This window comes from Pogona vitticeps, chromosome 2 (genome assembly GCF_051106095.1).
Source record: "Pogona vitticeps strain Pit_001003342236 chromosome 2, PviZW2.1, whole genome shotgun sequence".
Taxonomy (NCBI): Eukaryota; Metazoa; Chordata; class Lepidosauria; order Squamata; family Agamidae; genus Pogona; species Pogona vitticeps.
The window spans coordinates 185535701-185556688 of NC_135784.1; the positions used below are offsets into that span (position 1 = coordinate 185535701).

The following is a 20988-nucleotide window of genomic DNA, read 5'->3' on the forward strand; positions in this document are numbered from 1 at the left end:
TTGGAGTGTTGTTTTTTGTAGAAAAGTGGGGTACTTGTCATGTAAAAATAAATTATTGTCTGATGTTTGTTTTGCTCCTGATCTGCTGTGTTGTAGAGAATATTCAGATCTGCTTTGTTAAAACAACAAACCTTTGAATTTAAAAATCCAACTGCCAGGATTTGGAAATTTCTTATGAAAGCCATGTGTTTAAATCTCTAAAATCAGCTTTGACAAGTCAGGAAGTGGCTGTTTTTTGACAGTTAAAAAAAGCATAGGGATCAGTCAAAGGTCAGCAAAACCCCATTCAAGGCATGTTGAGTGTCTTCCTCAGTGCTGTCTTTGTTTGGCCATCGGCTGTATTGTGTCTGTACCCCTTCGTCTCCCAGTCTTTAGGATTATTAGTACAAAAATCCTTCCAGGAATCCTTATGAGTAAACACATTAGTAAAACTTTAGTGAGACAGTGTCAAAACATAAACCGTTCATCAGGATTCTTCTCACATCACCAGAATCTTGTTCTGGGAGTGTGGAGAGGGGAAAATAGTCCAACAGTACCTGAACCAGACCCTTGAGTCTTCCTGTCTTTCCTCCCACAGGACAAAAGGTTTGAGGAAGAATTCTGGTGTTGTATAATGGTCTTTGATCCTAATTCCAAAATGTATTCAGCTTTATTTCATTTTAATGGGCCATTTTCCCTGTAAGTTCTAAACAAACTGCCATCTGTTTATATTTTTGTGGTGGACTGCAAGTACAATAGTTAAAAAAGGGGGCGAGGTGAGTTTTTGTTTTTTTAAAAAAATCTCCGTTCAAAATGAGAGACAGTGGAAGCAATAGTGGTGTATTTGGGTGGGCAGGATGTGACCAAATTTAATGGCAGTATACAAACAGGTCTTCTAGCTTCCCTTCTAGTCTCTAGACCTTGATATTGTAAGACTAGAAATGGACAGTGGCATGACCAGCTTCAATGTCTATATTGTGTCCAAAATTCCACTCTGATCCATATGTATGGGTACTGAAATCAGAGCAGCTCCTGCACATTTATGCATGTCAACAGCATGGCTTTTGTGTGTGGGACAGTATCAGGTGCACGAGAACCAGTTACAGATCTTTTTTTGCTAATGGTGGATCCTGGTTTCTACTCTTATTAGGTACTTTTCAAAAAGCAGTTTTTTGGTCATTAATCATATAGATCAGTGATGGCGAACCTATGGCACGCATGCCACAGCTGGCACGCAGAGCCCTCTCTGTGGGCTCGCGAGCCATAAGTCACTGGATCGCTACTCCGGCATCCAAACCTGAGGTGGCAGCAACTGCAGTACTAGTGCCCTGACAGGTCGTGGGCCAGTATCCGGAGCAGCTGGTGGGCCGGTCGAGCTATAGGCAGTGGTGGGGTAAAGCACGACTGAAGGTGGATCCAGAGTGGGGTCTGGAGGCACCTCTGTGCCTGGGATTCACGCTTCTGCTGCCACTTCTGTCGCCGCTGCTGCTGCTGCATGCCACCTGCTGGGTTGTTTTGTGGGTTGTTTTGTTTTGTTTTGTTTTTGCAGTTTGGGCACTCGGGCTCAAAAAGGTTTGCCATCACTGATATATATGCTTCTATGGGATTCTCCATGGGGTCACGAAGAGTCGGACACGACTAAACGAGGACGATGGGATTCTTGTATATGCTCCCCTAAGGTTCAATCCTGAGAGTGGTAACACAGCCCAAGAAATAAGAGAGCGATTATAATCAGCAGGGATAATTATAAAAATGAATGTGGACATGTTTCCTTGCATAAATGATTAGAGAAGAATGAAAACACAAAGGGTATGGTTTTGTTGCCATTAGTGTTACAATGACGTCTCTGTCTATTATTATCACAACCCTTTTTCTGCTGGACTTAATTGTGTACGCACCCAGTCTGGGTACATTTGACAGAAGACAGGGAGATGGGTGCTGGACAGATCGCGTAAATTTTTACTCTAGACTAGATTTTGTGCTCTCTTCAAACCTTAATACCATGGTGTGTGGGTTTAGCTGCTTCAGGCTTTGGTGTGTGTGTGGGGGGGGGTCAAGAAAGACAAACTGTCTAGTTCAGAAGTTCCTCATATCGACTTGGATCTTGGGTGGTTTTCATGAAAGTCAAAATCATGGTATGATTGGGGCAGCCCACCCACCCGACCACTCATTTTCCTAACCAGAGGGTGCAAGTGAATGCCTGATATCCTCTCTGGATATAGTGATGTATCTGCAAGCTTGGATTCTGGGCCTTCCTGGTGCATCTTGGTTAACTGCGCACTTTCTATTCCCACAGATGGCCTCAGCCAATGATACCCGGCAAACACCCAAAGATGCTGCTGACCAGAACTTTGACTACATGTTCAAGCTGCTAATCATCGGCAATAGCAGTGTAGGCAAGACATCGTTCTTATTCCGATACGCTGATGACTCCTTCACTTCGGCCTTCGTTAGCACCGTGGGCATTGACTTCAAGGTCAAAACTGTCTACAGGAATGAAAAAAGAGTCAAGCTGCAGATTTGGGTAAGAACTGCTCGCTCTTAAGGTGAGAAACAGGTAGTACCATGGATGACCCTTTCACAGAAAAGGGTAAGGAGTGTGCTTGGTTTAAATTTGCTATGTTAAATGGACTTTGTTGGCACATCATCTGCTAATATACAAATCAGAATGCAAGTGGTTGCCTCTCACAGGAGTTAATGGAGACCCTGATCCACTGGCACAGTTATTCTTGCTGCTTTTTGAATTGCCACGTGTGGAATTCCTGGAGGATTCTGATCTATCATGCTAAAGAAAAGTTAGAGAATGTGGTCTTTCCAAGATGTTGTTGAACCACAGCCCCCTTCAGCTGTAGCCTGCCAAGCCAGTGTGGAGAGACAACAAAAGTTCGAGTTCAGCAGCATTTAGAGAGCCACACACTCCCCCCGCCCCAAGATGGAATATGCACCGTCACCTATGAGGTTCTGTATATCTGCTCAGCAGGATATAAGCAGCTGCTGTGAAGTCAGCAGCTTCTTCTTGACTTCTTCACTTTCATATTTTGCTTATGATACCAGACTGGATTTGAATCAAATCATCTGAATGGGTAATCATTTGTTGCACACCCTGGCAGATTGGCTTGCATCACTGGGCCAGCAAAGGTTCATTAAAGATCACTGCAGACGGATACCTGTGCTGATTTTTCCCCTGACTGTTCCTGGGCCCAGGGTACACCTTGACAGACAAAGTTTCCTGTGTCTTTGTTCATGCTGTGCTCAAGCCATCTCCCGGAGTGGCCCTTGAGCAGCAGCTAGAGTGCTAGAAGTAGTGTACATGGGAAAAGGTACCATTGTCTGTTCCAGCCTGGCTCCTTTTCCTACTGGGTTGTTCCACCCAAATTGCAGTTGTCTGGCTGATTCCATATCTCTGCTGTGTGTGCCAGGGCAACAGTCAACAGCATATGAGGATGGTTTGCTGTGTGCCGAGTGTGCCCTTATATACAGGCAAAGTAGAAAGACTGGGGAGGAATTTGAAGTCTGGTTACTGATCGCACACTGACCTCCAGCTCAAGGGTCTTGGTTCAGAAATGGGTAATTATAGTCCACTAGATCTTTCTGGATTGTAACTTAACCCATCACTGTTGTCTATGTGAACTAGGGCTGATAGGAGTTGTAAGCCAAAAACATCTGGACAAAGACTGTTGCCTACCCCTGGTGTCACACTTGTTTGAGTTACTGTAAAAACGGTGTGTGGAACCCTGCTGCTCTGATAGGTTCTCTTATGAGCCCAGGCTGTTGTTTCAGAACATTGGCTGACTTGAGAAAACGGACCATCTGACAGCTGGATGATAATACTGTGCAAATACTAGACATTGTGGCTGTTTTGTACTTAGCAGCTGCTGGCATCGGAACAGGAGGCGCTCAAAGGGGCTAAGGCTTCCAAGGAAGGGACTGTTTTCCCTCCTAATGGCCATTGTTGTCTCTAAGGTAGTGGTAGCCAGCTGTCCAAGCAGTAGCAATTCACACTGCATTGAGAAAGGATATATTTGCTCAGTGGGTAAATTTCCCTTAAAGGCTGGGAGCTGAGCTGCAGTAGAAAGGTCACTGCATGGTCAGTCACAGCAGAGGTAGACAGGCTGCCCAACATGTGAAGCAACATGCCGCTGGAGGTCTGAGGTAACCTGGAGAGGTGGCTCTGAGATAGAAGTTTCCTTTAATTTACAGAGGTGACTCTGAGGTTGAACGGCTCCTCCAACTTAACAGTGGTGGCTCAAAGGCAGTACAGTTCCTCTGACTTTCAGAGGTGGTTGTGAGGTACAAGGGTTCCTCTGACTTACAAAGGTGGTTCTGGGGTAGTATGGTTTCTCTAACTTACAGAGGTGGCTCTGAGGTATTACAGCTCCTCAGACTTCCAGAGGTGGATCAATAGTAGATGGGCTCATCTGTCTTACAGAGGTGTTCCAGCCCCCTACAAGTATTCCCACAAGTTAGCCTTTATCTCGGGGCAAATTTTGTAGCATGAATCAGCGATTGAGCTCTGCAAGATACTTTCCTGTAACTCCTCCAAACCAGAGACTTTGGGGAATGCAGCCCACAATGGCAGAAATAAGAGGGGTTGAGTGCCAGCGGTCAGATTGGCAGCATATACAACCTTGGAGTTGGTGTTGCAGAGTCTGGGAGGGCTTTCATGGACCAGGTCCTGAGGTAGAAGGTTTTCTCTGACTTAAAGAGGTGGCTTTGAGGTAGTACGGTTCCGCTGACATTGTGAATTCTACTATATAGCCATGCCTGGGTGGTATCCAAACCCCACTGTTCACTGGCGATGGAATACCAAGCAGTGAGGAAAGGTGCTAGTTAGATGGCGTTGGTGAGTGCCAAAGAAAGAACTGAAATCCTACAAGAAAGGGACTCAAAGATGATGCTTTGTTTTCTTGTTTCTTGGGTTGAAAGCATGGTTTGTGAAGCTGTTGTTGAGCATATTAAGGAGTGTATGCAGGTGGAGGGCAGTATCTGCCAGGAGGAAATCTGAAGCAGGTAGAGGAATAGTGTTGTCTCCAGGAGGATAGTATGACCTCGGTCTGGTTTAACTGGAGAAGCTCATCCATTTATTGGCATTATGCTTCTTAAACAGGTTAACCATATAATCATTAATTTTGGTATTAAAGAGACACTACACATCAAAGAGAGGGTCTTCTGTACGCTCCCTCGAATCCTCAGATATGCCTGCAGCTTGGAGCCACATTTATCTGCATAGAGTGACAGGCACAGCCATATACTTTTCTGAGCCATCAGGAGCATGTTGGGCGGCACGCACCTCTTGAGTAGCAAGAGTGAGTGCTTCCTGCTAGAGCATTGTAACGAAAGTGTTCTGATCCTCCAGTAAGGTGTCTGTTACCATCTGCATCCTCCTCCAGATGAATTCACGAGGTCTGGTAGTTGGTGATCCTGATGTTTAGGGCTGCAATAGAATAGATTTTTGCATCTAATATTGTTGAGTTTATGGTCCTCTCTGCTAGAAGGGGTGGAAATGCTGCTACCTCTTGATCATGTCTGAGAGGCTTCCACATTTATTGCGTTTGGAGATGGGTGCTTTAGTAAAAATGTAGCACTCTTGTCATGGACCTGGTACATGTTTACTATCCTCTGCAAGGTTGCAGGCAAGGATGAAGGCTTTTGTGTTCTCAAAGGCTTTCACGGCCGGGATCCGATGGTTGTTGTGGGTTTTTCGGGCAGTTTGGCCAAGTTCTGGAGGTTTTTCTTCCTAACATTTTGCCAGTCATCTTCAGAGGACAGGAGTTAGAACTCTATCTGTGTTCTGGTGTAGTGTATTTGTTACTGTGGGATCAGGATTTTGTTCTTTTCAGGAGATTGGGTGTTTCCTATGATCAGGGTGTTTTTTGTTATGGGTCTTTTGTTGTGATAAAGGTAGAGATGATCTGTGTCACTGTGATTGATGCGTGTTGTTGGCTAGTCTTTTGTGTGCAGTGATCACTGGTCCTAGTGGCTAGAGTTCATTGACTTTTTTTGCAGGCTGTATTTTTCAATACTGGGAGCCAGGCTTTGTTGATTTTTAGACTTTTTTCTTTTTTGTTGAAGCTGTGCAGGTGTTTGTGGATTTCAATGGCGTCCCTGTGTAATCTAACATAATGGTTGCTGGTGTTGTCCAGTACTTCTGTATTTTGAAATAGGATTTCATGCTACATTTTGTGGTCCCAATATATACCTGGCCACAACTGCAAGGTATCCAGTATACTCCTGCACACTTGGATTGTAGAATAATTAGGGGACTCACAAAGAAAAGGGAGTTCTGAAATCAGTGACTTCTACTGAAAGCAACTTGCAAAAATAAGGGAAAGAACAAAAAGCAAGAAAGGCTGGAAATAAGACTCTGATTTTAAAATGAAGGAGGCTCAGAAATAAAAGTAATCCCCTGGAATTAGTGTCTCTAAGCAAAAGAAGAGGTGGCAGAAGGAGGGTGGGTGGGGAGTAAGGTGAAAATTGATCCTGTAATACTCACCCATATCTTCCCCAGCCACAAGAGTTGTTTTAGATAAATAAAAACATTGAAAATAAGAGCCAAGTACCCACTTAAAGAACAGGCTTGCGGGGGTGGGCAAGGAAGTGAAAAAATAAATTAATCCAGTAATACCCCTCCCACATACACCTTCAAATAATAAATAGGAAAGAAAGAAAGAGCTAAGTGTGTGCTTAAAGAAACCCTCCCCCCAATCCCGGTAGTTCTGTTCAATAAGCGGAATCAATTCAATTTAGTGAACTGCCTAACATAGACGAAGGGAGTCCCTCCTGCTCAGAACACAGGCTGGAGCAGAAGGGATAAAATGGCTGCCATGTGCTCCTCTTAGAACCAAGAAGCAGCAACTCCCTCAGAGCACTTTGAGTCCCCTGACTGGCAAACTTGGGGTTGGATGCAGCAGCTGCCCAAGTCTCTATTCCCTCCACACATCTGAATCTCTCCTTGAAGCAGCATCCTGACTCTTAGCCCTTGGAGGTACATCTCAGTGGACACCCCTGCCACTCTTACCCCCCCTTTTTAAATGCACCATTCATCTTTCTACCTATTTAAATTTTAATTCCAAATGCCAGCCCTTACGTGCATCAGGACCATCATGGAAATTCTCCCCATGGGCCTCTTATCAGCACGAGAGGAAACATATGTCAGAGGATGCAGAACAAGCTCAGGTTTCCACAGTGACAAGTGAGTCTCTGCAATCCAAGGGAGCAGGGTGTCTAGGAGAAGCATGGAGGGCTCTCGTCTCCAGGGCTAGGCAGTAAAGGATGAGCCATCAGTTCCACAGCTTTCTTGCACCTGTACTTACGTGGCCTTATCGCTAGGATCCTGTCTGCCCTGGTCTATCCTGTGGGTCCTTTCAGTGCATTATCATGACAGTGCTTATTATGTGAGTCATGTTTTCCACTCTGAAAGTGCTCAGAGTGACGTAAAATAAATATGGATGCCTTGGAATATGACTTTCTCAAATGATGTTTCCAAGCTCCGTGGAAAGGCATGGAAAGCCTAGCAGATGAAACCAAGCATGTCTCATCATCTTCAAGCCATAGACAGTCTGGAAACTGTGTGACTGGGCAAGTATTGTTTGGTAAACTCAGGTGTGCAGTTTGCCAGAAGGCCATGCCTCCTGTCCCATGGCACCATCATTGGTTTCCCAGCTTTTTCATGGGCCTTTCCATGTTCTAAAAGGGTGATAGGCCTCTCTAAAGGCTTAGTGACTAGCAATAAGAAGCTCAAATAAACTGGTATTTTTTGATCCCACTCTTTCGCCTTTGCTCTGGGATGCCCTAGAGAACTTCTCTGAATTTGACTCTTGGGATGAAAAAAGTTCCCTATCCTTGATGAACAGAAAATTGTGGCTGAGCTGGATGGACCTTTTGGTTTGATCTAGTTGGACTCTTTTGGGTTCCTTTTAGTTGATGAAGGTGGTGAAATGGGTCGCTCCAGGGACTTGGGGGTGAAAGGAGGATTGTTCTCATGGAAAATACCTTTCTTTTCCTCTTAAGGACACAGCTGGCCAAGAGCGATACCGGACCATAACGACAGCCTACTACAGGGGAGCAATGGGCTTCCTACTCATGTATGACATTTCCAACCAGGAGTCTTTCAGTGCAGTACAAGACTGGTAAGGAGTGCGACACATATTCCCGGGATCGGCTCGATATTATGACCCCTTATTTAGCAGGCAACCTGTGTGCCTCTAAAGCAGACTTTGGTATGTGTTTGTAGGGACTGTTTGAGATGCCACCTCTTAAGACTGCTTGTACAACTTCTGATCTTTTACTGAAGTCATGTGACTTAAATTCTGTGCTGGTGCCTTCCACTCAGTTACATTCAGAAATAGAGCACACTTTATCCTTATGGAGGTATCCAGCGGCAAAGACCCCAAGCTGTCAGAGGGACCACAAGACAAGAGCAAGGCATTTGCATGGCCTTCAGAAGAGCCCAGAAGGGCTCTTTTCCACATGAAGAGTCGTGGGTGAAGATAAATGTCCACCCACCCCAACAATATTGTTTCTCATACTTCTGCCTTAGTGCTAAAGCCCCATGATCATTAGATTAGGTCTTGCCCAGGTACAGCCTCGCAGGAGTCACACGTTCGTTCATATCTTAATATTTTAATTGTTGTAAGCCGCCCAGAGACCTTTGGGTAGTGTGGGTGGCATGTTAGTTAGTTAGTTAGTTAGTTAGTTAGTTAGTTAGTTAGTTAGTTAGTTAGTTAGTTAGTTAGTTAAATAAATAAATAAATAAATAAATAAATAAATAAATAAATAAATAAATAAATAAATAGATAATTAGATAAATAGATAAATAGATAAATAGATAAATAAATAAATATTTTATTACGTTGAATGCTTTTGCTACAAGTCAGTTACACCTCTAAACCCTTTCTTTCAAATATCCGGAAACAGGTCCTGATAGGGGGCCAAAAGGTTGCAAGTGGGAATGCCCATCTGGGGATGGGCTAGCTTGCGATACCACTTTTGTCCTGTACTTGCTGGGAAAAAGAGTGAACCAGCCCGTGCTCCAGAACAGACCAAAGAGCAGAAGAGACACACACCCCCGCTAGTCGCACCCTGACATGGCTATATAAGCCTTTGACATTGGCGACCAGTGAGATTACTCATTTATAGGATTTCTGTCCTATCTTTCCTCTTAAAAGGGGGGAGACAGTAATGCAACCTTATCTGTTTCTCATCATTCATTCTAAATGAAATAAATAAATAAATGGTGTATCTATATTCTCAACTCTCATTCCCATGTAAGACTTCACATAGTCCTGTTCAGGCAGTGGATTCCTTGTTCTAAACGGGCAGCAGGATGTGCAACCTGGCAAACAGGAGATTTCTTAGGGTGCTGGTGGAAGAAAATAACTTCATCCGAAATGACCAGATAGGCAGGGTATAAATAGAATAAATAAATAAATCCTGGGAGACGGTGCATGCAGTGTGACTTGACAGGACCAGTGCAGATCAATAGTAGTAGAAATCAAGACACCTTGCCTGAAGAGGTGCCCTAGGTAGACGCCATTCTGGCAGCTTGTCCTGACCCATCCCATACCTTCAGGACCACTGAGGATGATCTCTTGTGTTCAAAGCAACAACTTCTCATTTTTCAAAAGCCGGAGGTTATGTCCCTGCTAGATGAGTTCCAGAGCCATCCGTGCTTCTTCTGTGGGGTGGTGGGTGTAGGTTTTGCAGCTTTCTGGGATGCCCTTGCCCTTTCAGCTAAAGTAGTACTTCTCTGCAGTTCATTAAGCACCACACGGGTAGTGAGCGAGGCTGACTGTGGTGCTAAGTTGTGATTTTCGTGCTAGGTGTTTGGAAGCCGAAAGATCTAAAACCACACTCTCCCAGTTTTTTTTTGCTTGTCCTTTTCCTAGGGCAACTCAGATCAAGACCTACTCCTGGGACAATGCTCAAGTGATTCTGGTTGGGAATAAGTGTGACCTGGAGGATGAACGAGTGGTACCCACCGAGGATGGCAAGAGGCTGGCCGATGAACTAGGTTTGTCCTGTCTCCCTTCTATCTATGTAGCTTCCCCACTTAGACCCCTGTCTGAACCATGTACAGCTCCCAAAGAGACAATGTCCCTCTCCCTCTCTCCTCTGGACCCCTGCAGTCCTTTCTTAATTATTTTTTTCTCCTTCTAGGTTTTGAATTCTTTGAGGCCAGCGCCAAGGACAACATCAATGTCAAGCAGGTCTTTGAGCGGCTGGTGGACATAATCTGTGAAAAGATGAACGAGAGCCTGGATGGGGGTCCTGGAATGAATAGCAATAACCACAAGAACCCAGCGCTGAACGAGGCCCCAGCTGCTCAGCCCAGCAGTTGTTCTTGCTAGGCAGGACTTTGCCCGCCCCTCGGACCCTGCAGCACCTCATTGTCCTACATAGATAAGAAGGGAAGCTCAGCTGTAGCCCTTCTCTTTGCCTGACTCCTGGTTGGCTCCTCTGCCCTGTTTGGCCTCTTGACTGCATGTGCCAGCTGTCTGGTGCCCCTGCCTTTCTCTTCCTCATAGCATGTGTGGGCCTTATTCTAGCATGGTTCTTTCACACACGTGGCACACGCATTTACGCACCAGCATACATAGCCCACGTGATTTGGACCCAGCTCTGGGCCAGCGGGGGGGGGGGGTCGCCTTGCCTCCTCTTTTCCGCAGGGCTCCGGTGGAACTGTGGCTCTTTGTAGCACCAACCCTCTGGCTTTATTGCCGGGCAGCTCAGTGACTGCCTGGGAGGCCAGTTCTCTTTATGTCAACTTCAGTCTTCTGTGAGCATCTCTTTTATTTAAGAAATAAATCTAACAGCAGTTTGGATGATGGCCATCCTCACTCCCTAGGTCTTTAAGAACTGGGTGTGAGTGAGAGAAATGCCACCAGAGCGACACCGGTCTGTTGTGAGTGAGAACTATTCTCTTCGAAATTGTTCATGTGAGATGGGTGCTGTGTGGCCAGAACATGCTGGTCTCGCCTCCTCCACAGCGTATGTACAAGGAGTGAGGCTGGGGAGCGGATCAACTGGGAATTGTGTTCCTTCCTTCCTGTCTTCTAAACTGACGTGGAAGAGACATCCCAAGCTCTTGCTGAGGACCCAACTTAAAACTAGATTTCTAAGAGACACTTGCTGATCTTTCACCAAGGAATAATGTATCAAAATGGGTGCATTAGGAATACTTTAGTGAGCAGTGACAGCAGGCTAATATGTGGGTTGCCACTTATGCCGTAAAGTAGTAGTTTGGGCTAAGGGGTCTTTTTAAATCTTTTCCAACTCTGTGATTCTAGTTTCAGACTGTTCTTCAGAATCTACTTACTCTAATCTCAGTTTAAGAGCCAGCTTCTCCCCAGACATTCAAAGGTCTTGCTAATCAAGAATTGCTCTAAGAAGGAAAACCTTTAAACTCCCTGCAGCCTTCATCTGTCAGACTTTCCTAATACAAATGTATGTGGTGTCGCTACCAGGTGTGACCCAGGGGAATCAGCATAAGAAGTTGCCCCTTTATTCACCTTGCCCATAAATTCTCCATTTCAGACATTGCCATTGGGTCTTCAGATCCCAACCTATGTTGTTTCCTCCAAAACTGTGAAAATAGCTTGGCTTATTTTTAATTCAGTCTGGATAGAGACTGAAACATACACACCCCTTCTCCCAAAAAGAGACTTTAATCCTTTCCTACAGGTATTCTCATAAGCTTCCTTCAATCCCATCCTACTGAGTGCTATAATGGCAGATTTTGAAGTGCAAGTGTTCATCATGACAATCCCCATACCAGCCAGCATCCCCCACCACTTCCTGGTAAAAGTAAAAAAAATGAAGGCAGCTGGATTGGTCCATTTCAACAAAATGAGGAGCACGTCTTTTGTAAAACCAAGTTAAGATCAAAACACCCTTGAATTCTTTGTACCACCCCAGGGACAGCTTGCCTTTATGCCCTCCATCCATCTAGGCAAAGACCTCTGATGGCAAGAGGCAGCCTGGCTCTCTTTTACCAAGGACAGAAAAGAGAGAAAAGGACACCCCTTTCCTAAAACAAGACAAATAAAAATCCTGTTTAAAAAAATCATGTAAAAAATTTAAGTGGTCTGAGAATAAAAACGAGGGCAACTACATAGAAAAACAAAAAATGTTTCAAGGGAAACTCTTTCTCCAAGAATATACACTCACATCATTTTTTTTTCGTGTACTAATTTTATGTTTAATTTCAACTCTGTTAGGTTTATATGTGAGTGGTTTTGTGGTAACATGATGCTGTCTTTGAATGAACTAATACACGACTGTCCTGTAGATATATAAAAATAGGCTGCATAATAATTAGGCCATATTCTTACATACACAAGGTATAGGCATGCAGACCCAGTGAGATGGAGCAGAGGGAAAGAATGACAATTACCTTGGTAAATAGCTTTCAAAGTGACAAATGGCATTGGTCCCCACATCTTGGCTATGTATTTTGTGTATATATGGAGCCAGTGTGGTGTAGTGGACAGAGTGCCAAGCTAGGACTCAGGAGGCCTGGGTGCAAATTTCTCCTTGACTATGGGTACTCATTAGAATTCATTAGCAATGGTAAAGCCATTCCTTAAATATTTCACGTATCTTGAAAACCGTAATTTGAATAAAACTTGACACACACAATGTATGTGTGCCTGTGGTCTAACTATTAAGCTCCATGTGTCTAAGGGAGTGGATTGTAATCCACAAAAGCTCACACTGAAATAAATCAGTCTTCAAAGTGCCACAATACTTTTGGTTTTTTTTATTTTTGCTATACATGCAGAAACAGACGGACACAGCTACCTCTTTGAAAACTGAAAACACAAAGTGAATAACTGTTGGGTGATGTAAACTGCAATTTGCAGAGCAGGCTGAAATGACCAAAATGGAAAAATACTAGATGAATCTGTAATAAATGTTGTTGAACAGCTGAGGTCTGTGTGGAATGTATTCTAAATTGCCCACCTTCATTTCCAGTGTTGGTCTGAATGAGAACATGAGTAGTAATACTACCTAGCATTCATCAAAATCACTTCTGACAGGTGCGCTGTCCCTGCGAGGTGGGACAAAGGGTCAAGAATCGACCCAGGGCCCTCCTCCTGGGTGGGTGGGGCTTTAGGGTGACATAGGGGGTTGGTGAGGCCACCATGGGCCTATAGGAGGGGTTCATAGATGCCGAGGTCCCCTGTGACCAGACTGTGGCCTCAGGATTGGCCCACTGAAGTGGCGTGTTGCCCCTGTGGCCCTGTAGGCCAGAGGTCCTCAACCTTTTTCGGTCTGCGGCCCGTTTTGGGGGGTGCGAGCTCAGTGCATGGACCGGTTGGGGGGTGGGGCACCCCCACATGCATGGGTGGGTGTGTCACGCTTGCTCGTGCGAAGAGTTGGTGTAACAATGTGCTACTAACTGTTCCCCCAGCGGTCCTTGCAGGAGAGCAGTGCCCCTTTCCTGCAGGGAAGCCGTCGTGGGGGAGCCCGCCCAGGAAGTGCCAACGGCCAGCCACTGGGCAGGAGCACCGGTGCATCCCACCACTGCTTCCTGCACGGCCGACACTTCCCGCGAGAGGAAAAGGAAAGCGAGCGCCGGCCAGGCGGCATCTGTTGTTGAGAGGTTCACTTTGGAGAATCTCACACCTGGGGCGGGGCGGGGGGCTTGGGAGACACCTCGCAATGTTATGGCACCAGACTAAGTTCGCCAGAAATGGGGAGAGTCTTGTGATCCCACTACACAGGCAACAGAGACCTCACTGTCAAACAAGTGCCACCCATTTCAATATGTCTGGCTTTCCAACTGCGCTTGCTTAATTGGGAGTAAGTGCAATGCATCAGAGTGTCTCAATCCTAAACTTTCCAGAAAACCTGCCTAAGTTTACTCAAAAGTAAGATGCAACAAGTTCCACCAGGCTCACTCCCACACTGAAGAACTCCAACTGCACCGCTTGAAGAAATGCCAAGGAAGGGAAGGATGCCACGGCTGCCCATCTGGGGAGCCCTGTTTTAAACTGGCTGATAGGACTGAAAGAGATCTTGGGGACCCAACCCCGAGAAGCAGATTAGAATTCTCCCGAAGGGAGGAAAACTCAGCTGACAGCATAAATGAGAAGTGGGTGGGTTGCTTTTCTCAGCGCACCGAGAGTGCTCGCTCCAAACCCAGTTGGAGCAGTAGCCCGGGAGAAATGTGAGAGCTCTCCTCTATGCTCACTTGGAAGAGTTCTGTGGAACGGGTTCCTACAAGAACCTGCCCACTTTGTGGGAACTGCACTGGCTGGAGCTCAGTTCCAGGGGGTGTGAGAGAGGACAGAGAGGATGAGCGAGCGATGGAAGCGGGGGGGATGTAAGCGAGGCAGCGCTCATGGCTGAAGGGAGAGGCGCATGCCGAGATGAGGGAGAGGAACGGCTCACCCACCTGAAAGGCGAGCAGATCCCCCACAGGGAAGTGATGCCTTGACAGGGGGGGTCCATTCGGGCGGCTGGCGTGAAGGAAGTGGCGGCTCTTTCCAACCCGACCCACCTGACAAACAGCAGCAGATGCCGCTCCTGCCCTGGGGCCCCCGGCAGAGACGGGGCCAGTGACACCCCTTGAAGGGGCGACTGTGGTGCTGCCGGATCCAGAGTCGCTCTGCTGTCTTCACACCAGCCGCTCAAATGGACCGTCAGTGAAGGAAGTGGGGCTCAGGCGGCGGGGGATGCTTCCCCTTACCAGAGAAGGAGGAGGTGAGGGCTGCCGGGCAGTGCCGCCATGAGCAACGGAGCCGCCGCTGCAAGGGCGGGAGCAAGGTTGTGATGGAAAGAATGGACCATTGGCGAGGGAAGTGGGGCTCCATTGGCGGGGGATGCTTCCCCTATGGGAGAAGGCGGAGGCAAGGGCTGCTGGCCAGCAACAGAGCCGACGCTGCAAGGGCGGGAGCGAGGCTTCAACGGGAGGCCCCAGAAGGTGAGCCGCACTCAGGGGCGGTGGCAGTGGGGAAGCCGCCTTCCCGGAACCTCCAAGGCTCCACATACAAGCAGCAGCACCCTGTGCAGCCCGGCCCGGCCCACCATTCCTGTTCAGCAGGAGTCAGCCAGGCAGGAAGCAGCAGGATCGCACTCCCGCTCCCGCCTGCCTGCTCACCCTGGGTGGGGTGGCGCTGGGCCATCAGCACTTCCCGGGCGGGCTTCCACGCAGCAGCTTCACCGCAGGGAAGGGGTGCTGCTCTCCTGGAAGGGGCACTGGGGGAATGGTTAGCACATTGTTACACTGACTATTAGCACGAGCAAGCACGACATGCCCCCCCATGCGTACGAGGGGGGGGGAAGATCCATGTCCGCGGCCCAGTTCCGGCAAGCCCACGGACCGGCACTGGGCCGCGGACCGGGGGTTGATGACCCCTGCTGTAGGCCAAAGGGGAGAGGTTGGAGGGGTTTGGCTAGAAAAGAGGTGGCCGTAGGGCATGTCTTGGCATGCTCTGAAGGCCGCCTGGGACTGAAACTCCACAGCAGTGGCTGAAACGCCACAGCGGTGATTTTGGGGGCCTTCTGCACGTGCTTGCCGCTCTTTGCAGAGACCAGTGTGGGTTGGAGAAGATGGAGGACAAGGAACACCAGCTCCCCAAGACAAGCCAAAGGGCCCCAGTGAAAGCCAAAAAGTGCTTGCGGCCCAAAAGTTACTATCAGGGGCTTATGGGTTTTTCCAAGCCCCTCTGCCCCTCAGAACCTTCTGCAAGTCTCAGGGGGATGCTGCCTGAAGCCCCAGAAAATCTTAAGAAGAAAATGCAGGTCTGCAGAAGACATATTTGTATTTACCGCAAAGCCAAAGCAGAAGCCGAAAAGTACAAGCACAGGACAGTTTAGGGATCTTTCATTCATAGGGTCAAAATAAATTATAGGTGACTTGATAACAACTAATAACAAGTCCCACTTGGTTCAGTGGGATTTGCGGCTATGCACGTGAGCATGTAGTGCTGGAGGAAAGTCTTGAGAGTCCCCTGGACTGCAAGGAGAACAAACCTATCCATTTTGCCAGTGCTCCCTGGGAACTGCAGCGCTCTTGGGATTTGCCTCTTCCACAAGGATGGTGCCCATGGTTTTGTTTTTGCTGGTGGCTGCCAAGCCAAAAATGGAGCCTCTGGTGAGTTGAGAAAGGGAAGCCAGGTGTGGATTTATTCTGCTAGGAACCACCTTCACCATTGTTCCAAATAATCTCCCTGGAACAGTTTTACAGAGCTTTATTGTGTTCAGAGCAGAGCAAGGCACATCCCTGGATGATGCTACTGTGTAGTTTCTCTTCTGGAGCAGTGAGGGCACTAAAGGGTTTGGAAAGATTTTCCTCTAGCTTTCTTTTTCAGTCTCTCCCATTCCTTCAACTGAAATGTTCATCGCTGGAATTCCCACAAGATTCCAATGTATTTCTTAAAACAGAAACTAAAGGAAGTATCTAGAGGGACTCATCTCCCACATCACCTTGTTTACTCCACATTGAACTTTTGGAGTAGAGATGGGCATGAACCAGTTTGAACCGGTTTGTCCCACTTCCTCCACCTCCTCTGGCTCAAACAGCCACTCACTAGGCCCAGCTTGCTTGGTTTTTTCCCCACTTCTTCAGCTTGTCTTCCAGTTCCGGCAACAGCTCAGGTTTCTCTTGGCTGATCTCTCACTGAGACAAAAGGCAGGAGCAGAGCAGTCTGTGTGCTTGTCAGTGACTGGGAGATTAACTGAGAAGGTGGGGATAAGTAGCAAACTGAGCCTGGTGAGTGGCTGTTGGATCCAGAGGAGGCGGGCAGTGGAGCAGCAGTACTTATAACTGGGATGAATCTGGACGAACCAGTTCATGCCCATTTCGCATTTGGAGTGCGCTTTCTGCCATTTTCCCATCCCTGTCTCCTTCCTAGTCAAAGCCGTCAAAGCCAGAGACAAGGAGGTGGAGGCAGGCATGTGATGTCGGTGGCTGTGCAGCTTCAGCCCTGCAGCCTTCCTGTCAAACTGTTCCACTAAGGTTTTCCTTTCAAGGACACCAGCATTTAAGATTCTCAATTTTCTTATTTGTTATAGCCAGAAATGTAAATGTCTTAACAATTGAAATTGTTTATAAATAAGGGGGGTTTATTAAAGGATCTTGGCTTTGGCTGCCAGATGGGCAGTATGCATAAACAAACAAACAAACAAACAAACAAACAAACAAACGAATGAATGAATGAATGAATGAATGAATGAATGGTCTGCCCTTGAATTTGTGCAGTTTTTCCAAACACTGCTTTGGGTGATTAGTTCCTTCCCCAACCCTTCACCCAGGCTATACCTGCACCTCCCCTGAGAAAACAGAGGAAGGTCCATTTGGTCCAAGGCAGTGGCAGAAAATCTGGATCTGATTTATAGAGATGAAGAGACCTTCTTAGAAATCTCCAGTCACCTACCTTATCTAAGTTCAAGATTGGAAAAGATAAAGCAGTTTGTTCTTCCGTTTCAGACAATCTAGAAGTATCTCGCCTCCCCACAAAAAGCTGAGTCTAGTTATAAGGTTTAAAAGCAAATGAGGTGGGTGGGGCGGGGGAGGTATTATGAATTGAACAGAGAAATAGGTTTGGGATTTCTAACTGTTTTATTTCAACAAGGCCCTGTTTATTTGATAAAAAGTCAACGGAACATTTCTCTTTTCATGCAGGCTCACGATTCCATCTTGCCCGTCTGTAGTTTCATTAATTTCTTTGTATTATAGGTTAATTGTGTTCTGCTTCAGAGATTAGAAAGCAGGCTAAAAATAATCTAAGTCAACAAGTAATCTATTAAAATGGGCAGAGGCAGGTGGGAATCTTGCTTTATTTGAACTAACCTAATAATAAATTCTCATGACATCATCCCTCTCTATTCAGAGACAGGAATTTAACCGTTTCCCTTCTGTTGTAGATATGTGGGCACTTTGTTAAAGATATACCAGGAAACCTCAGAATGCATAAAAGAAAAAATGTTATTAAATTGTCCAGTTGCTCTGGGAGCACATCTGGATCAAGCAAATTATTTTCTCTCTGAAACTGAACTGGATGAAAATAGCTTTACTGTCACTCTTGGGGCTGAATTACACAAAATTATTATTTTGAATTTAAAATAATCGACCTTTTTTTAAAAAAAAAAAACTAATGGAATTAAATGGAATTTTAGAAAGTAAGTGACCTGCCCAAAACGTGACGTGATGGGAAGATGGTGCCTGAACCTGCAAGAGAAGCACTGTATGTGTACATCATAGAGCATCTTGGACCTTTTGGACAGGGGAAGAAATCTGTGGCATCTGTTGTCTTCACTATTAAATTAGTATTTATCCTTAAGCACTCTAACACTTGAGAGTGAGTCTGCAGGCAAAATGGCAGGCTATGCACCTGGCTGCCATCCTGTGCTCACTTGGACAGCCGCAAATCCCACTGAACAAAGTGGGACTTGTTATTAAGTGTTGTCAAGTCACCTCTAACTTATTTTGACCCTATGAATGAAATATCTCTAAACTGTCCTGTCCGCAACAGCCCTGCTCAGCTCTTGTACACTCAAGACTGTGGGTTCCTTTAAGAAGTAATATTTGATCTTCCTCTTTTCCTGCTGCCTTCAACCTTTCCCAGCATTATAGTCTTTTCCCAAGAATCTTGCCTTCTCGTGATGTGCCCAAAGTAGGATAGCCTCAGTTTCAACAGTTTTGCCTTCACAATGATTGATTGGATCTAGGACCCACTTGTTTGTCTTTCTGGCAAGTCCAGGGTAGCTGCAAAGCTCTCCTCCAGAGCCAAATTTCAAACAAATCAATTTTTCCCCCTGTCAATGTTTTTAAACGGTCCAGCCTTCACAAGGCAATTTGGAATAAAAGAGTGTGGATGATTTTAGTCTTGGCCTCCAGTGACACATCCTTGCAATTGATTATATTTTCTAGTTCCTTCATTGCTGCCCTTCCGAGTCTCAGCCTCTTTATTTTTTTGCTGCAGTCTCCATTAGGACTGGTGATTGAACCAAGGAATACAAAATCTTTAACCATTTCAATTCCTTCATTTTCAGTGCTCAAGTTGTATAATTTTTCTGTAGTCATAATTTCTGACTTCTGCAGTCCTGTTTTGGCATTTTATTTTCACAAAAATCCATTTCAAGTCATTGCTGCGTTCTGCCAGAAAGATGGTATCCTCTGAATATCTTAAATGACTGATGTTTCTTCCACCAGTTTTCACTCCTCGTTCATCTGAATTTAGTCTGGCTTTCCATATGTTACGTTGACTGAACAGGTAAGGAGATCAGATGCATCCTTGCCTAACACCTTTGCTTAAGGAAACCATTCTATCTCTCCATATTCCATTCTAACAGTAGCTTCTTGTCCACAACTGTGGTTGAACAATAGGATAATCAAGTGCTGAGACACATCCATTCCTTTCAGAACAACCCATCATTTTTCATGATCTGCACAGCCAAAGCCTTTGCTGAACTTTTTGACAGTGAATGCATTCACATCAGTTTAGGCTGTGCGATCACATGTGTTGATGCAGAAAGCATCTGCCATTGCCAAGTACTGGACAGAATTGTTCCTGTTCTGCTTTTAAAGCCAGATAAAACACCACTTCTCCTTGTTTTCCTCTTTTCTTTCAGTGCGGCTTCCTTTAAAAAAAGGGGGGGCGAGACTCTGTGCCATTGTGCTAAAGCACCTAAGAGACCAAAGGGAAAATAAGAGCAAGGAGTCAGCAGAAATCAAGGAGGAAATTGCCAATGAGCACTTATTTGCAGCTTCTTAAGATAGTGCTACTGTAGCCGCACCTCCTGCAGATCTGGACAGCTACAGCAGAATAAGCTGCAAACAAGACTGTTTGCTCATTTCTCCTTCACTTCTCTGCTGACTCCTGGGTTGTCAGCTAAAGCAGATTCACCCACGGAAATCCGATTTCCAGGAGCTGAATTCACATAAACATGCACATTTTTCCTGCTGTTCAGTCTCACCCCAATTCAGTTATTTAAGGATCAATAATAATCAGTAGTTTCTACTCAACATGTCAGCATTCATTTCAATGATTTGTCATGACAAGCAAGTACACATTTGGAAATACGATGAATAGCCTCCCATGCCTCTCTCTCTCAGAATAATCCATCTATGCATTCCTGTAAGCTGTTGTACCAAGGCAATGCCCCAATCAATAAAACTGCATCTGGTCCCACCTATTTTGTAGTGGCCCTGCCTTGTGCCTAGGCTTCATCCCCTAAAGTGCTTCCCAAATTGGATTTCGCCTCCATGCTTGATTTAACAAGAGCCAGACCTGCTTAATTTCAACAGGATACCTGGGACATGTTTTGCCCATGTCATGAAATAACACACACTGCAATTTTTGTCACAGCATGGTTGTTGACAGGGGACCCCAGCAGGAAATTCACTCTGTCCAACAACCAGTTATATAAAATTCCAACAGAGGCCTGTGGGTTTGTGTGTTCTGCACTACAGCTCGAAGAACTGGAGGGGAATTCTGGGAGCTGTGGTAAAACACACATAAGAGCATCTCTCATTCATTGTACCTGGGATGCTCCACGAGAAAGTCACATCCGGCAACAAAGGCCCTCAAAGGCTGTATCCACCAAACCGTTTCAAGGGGAGTGAAAGTGCTTTTTGATTCAATTGGGCCTGACTGTTAGAATTGCCTCCCTGCACAGGTGTCTGCAGGAGGGAACAAATAAGGTTGCTTCCCTCCCCCCCCCCCCCCCGGGATGCTGAACTTAGTATTTCTTTAAATGTACACAGGTTAAAATTACCATCAAGTCAAAAATCTATAGGAATCATAGGTAGGTTTTCCTCTCTTTCCTGAATTATTTCTGGGGATGCCCTCACCTCCCAGTGCACTTGCTTCTGCAGTTCCATCGTACCTGCTAGCAAGCAGACACGGTAGGCTTCATTGCTCTTTCCTCTAAGGGAAGAGAACCTCTAAAAGCTCCCCTGGGCTTTCCGTCACCCAGGACAAGGGGCAGAGGGGAATTCCAAAGCAACAGACCTATGCATTTGCAAGATACCTTGTGAAGCAAAAACACATGCCATGG

At 46.0% G+C, this 20988-nt stretch overlaps 1 protein-coding gene across 1 annotated transcript in view; it reads left to right on the forward strand.

The window, feature by feature from the left end:
- Positions 1 to 12908, forward strand: part of RAB3D (RAB3D, member RAS oncogene family) — a 36081-nt gene extending 23173 nt beyond the window's left edge. Inside the window, exons 2-5 of the mRNA XM_020791653.3 lie at positions 2276 to 2503; positions 7990 to 8108; positions 9867 to 9991; positions 10138 to 12908. Of these exons, the coding sequence (XP_020647312.3) occupies positions 2276 to 2503; positions 7990 to 8108; positions 9867 to 9991; positions 10138 to 10328 (663 nt within the window). The 3' untranslated portion in view covers positions 10329 to 12908. The remainder of the gene's footprint in view (positions 1 to 2275; positions 2504 to 7989; positions 8109 to 9866; positions 9992 to 10137) is intronic.
- Positions 12909 to 20988: the final 8080 nt, after the last annotated feature.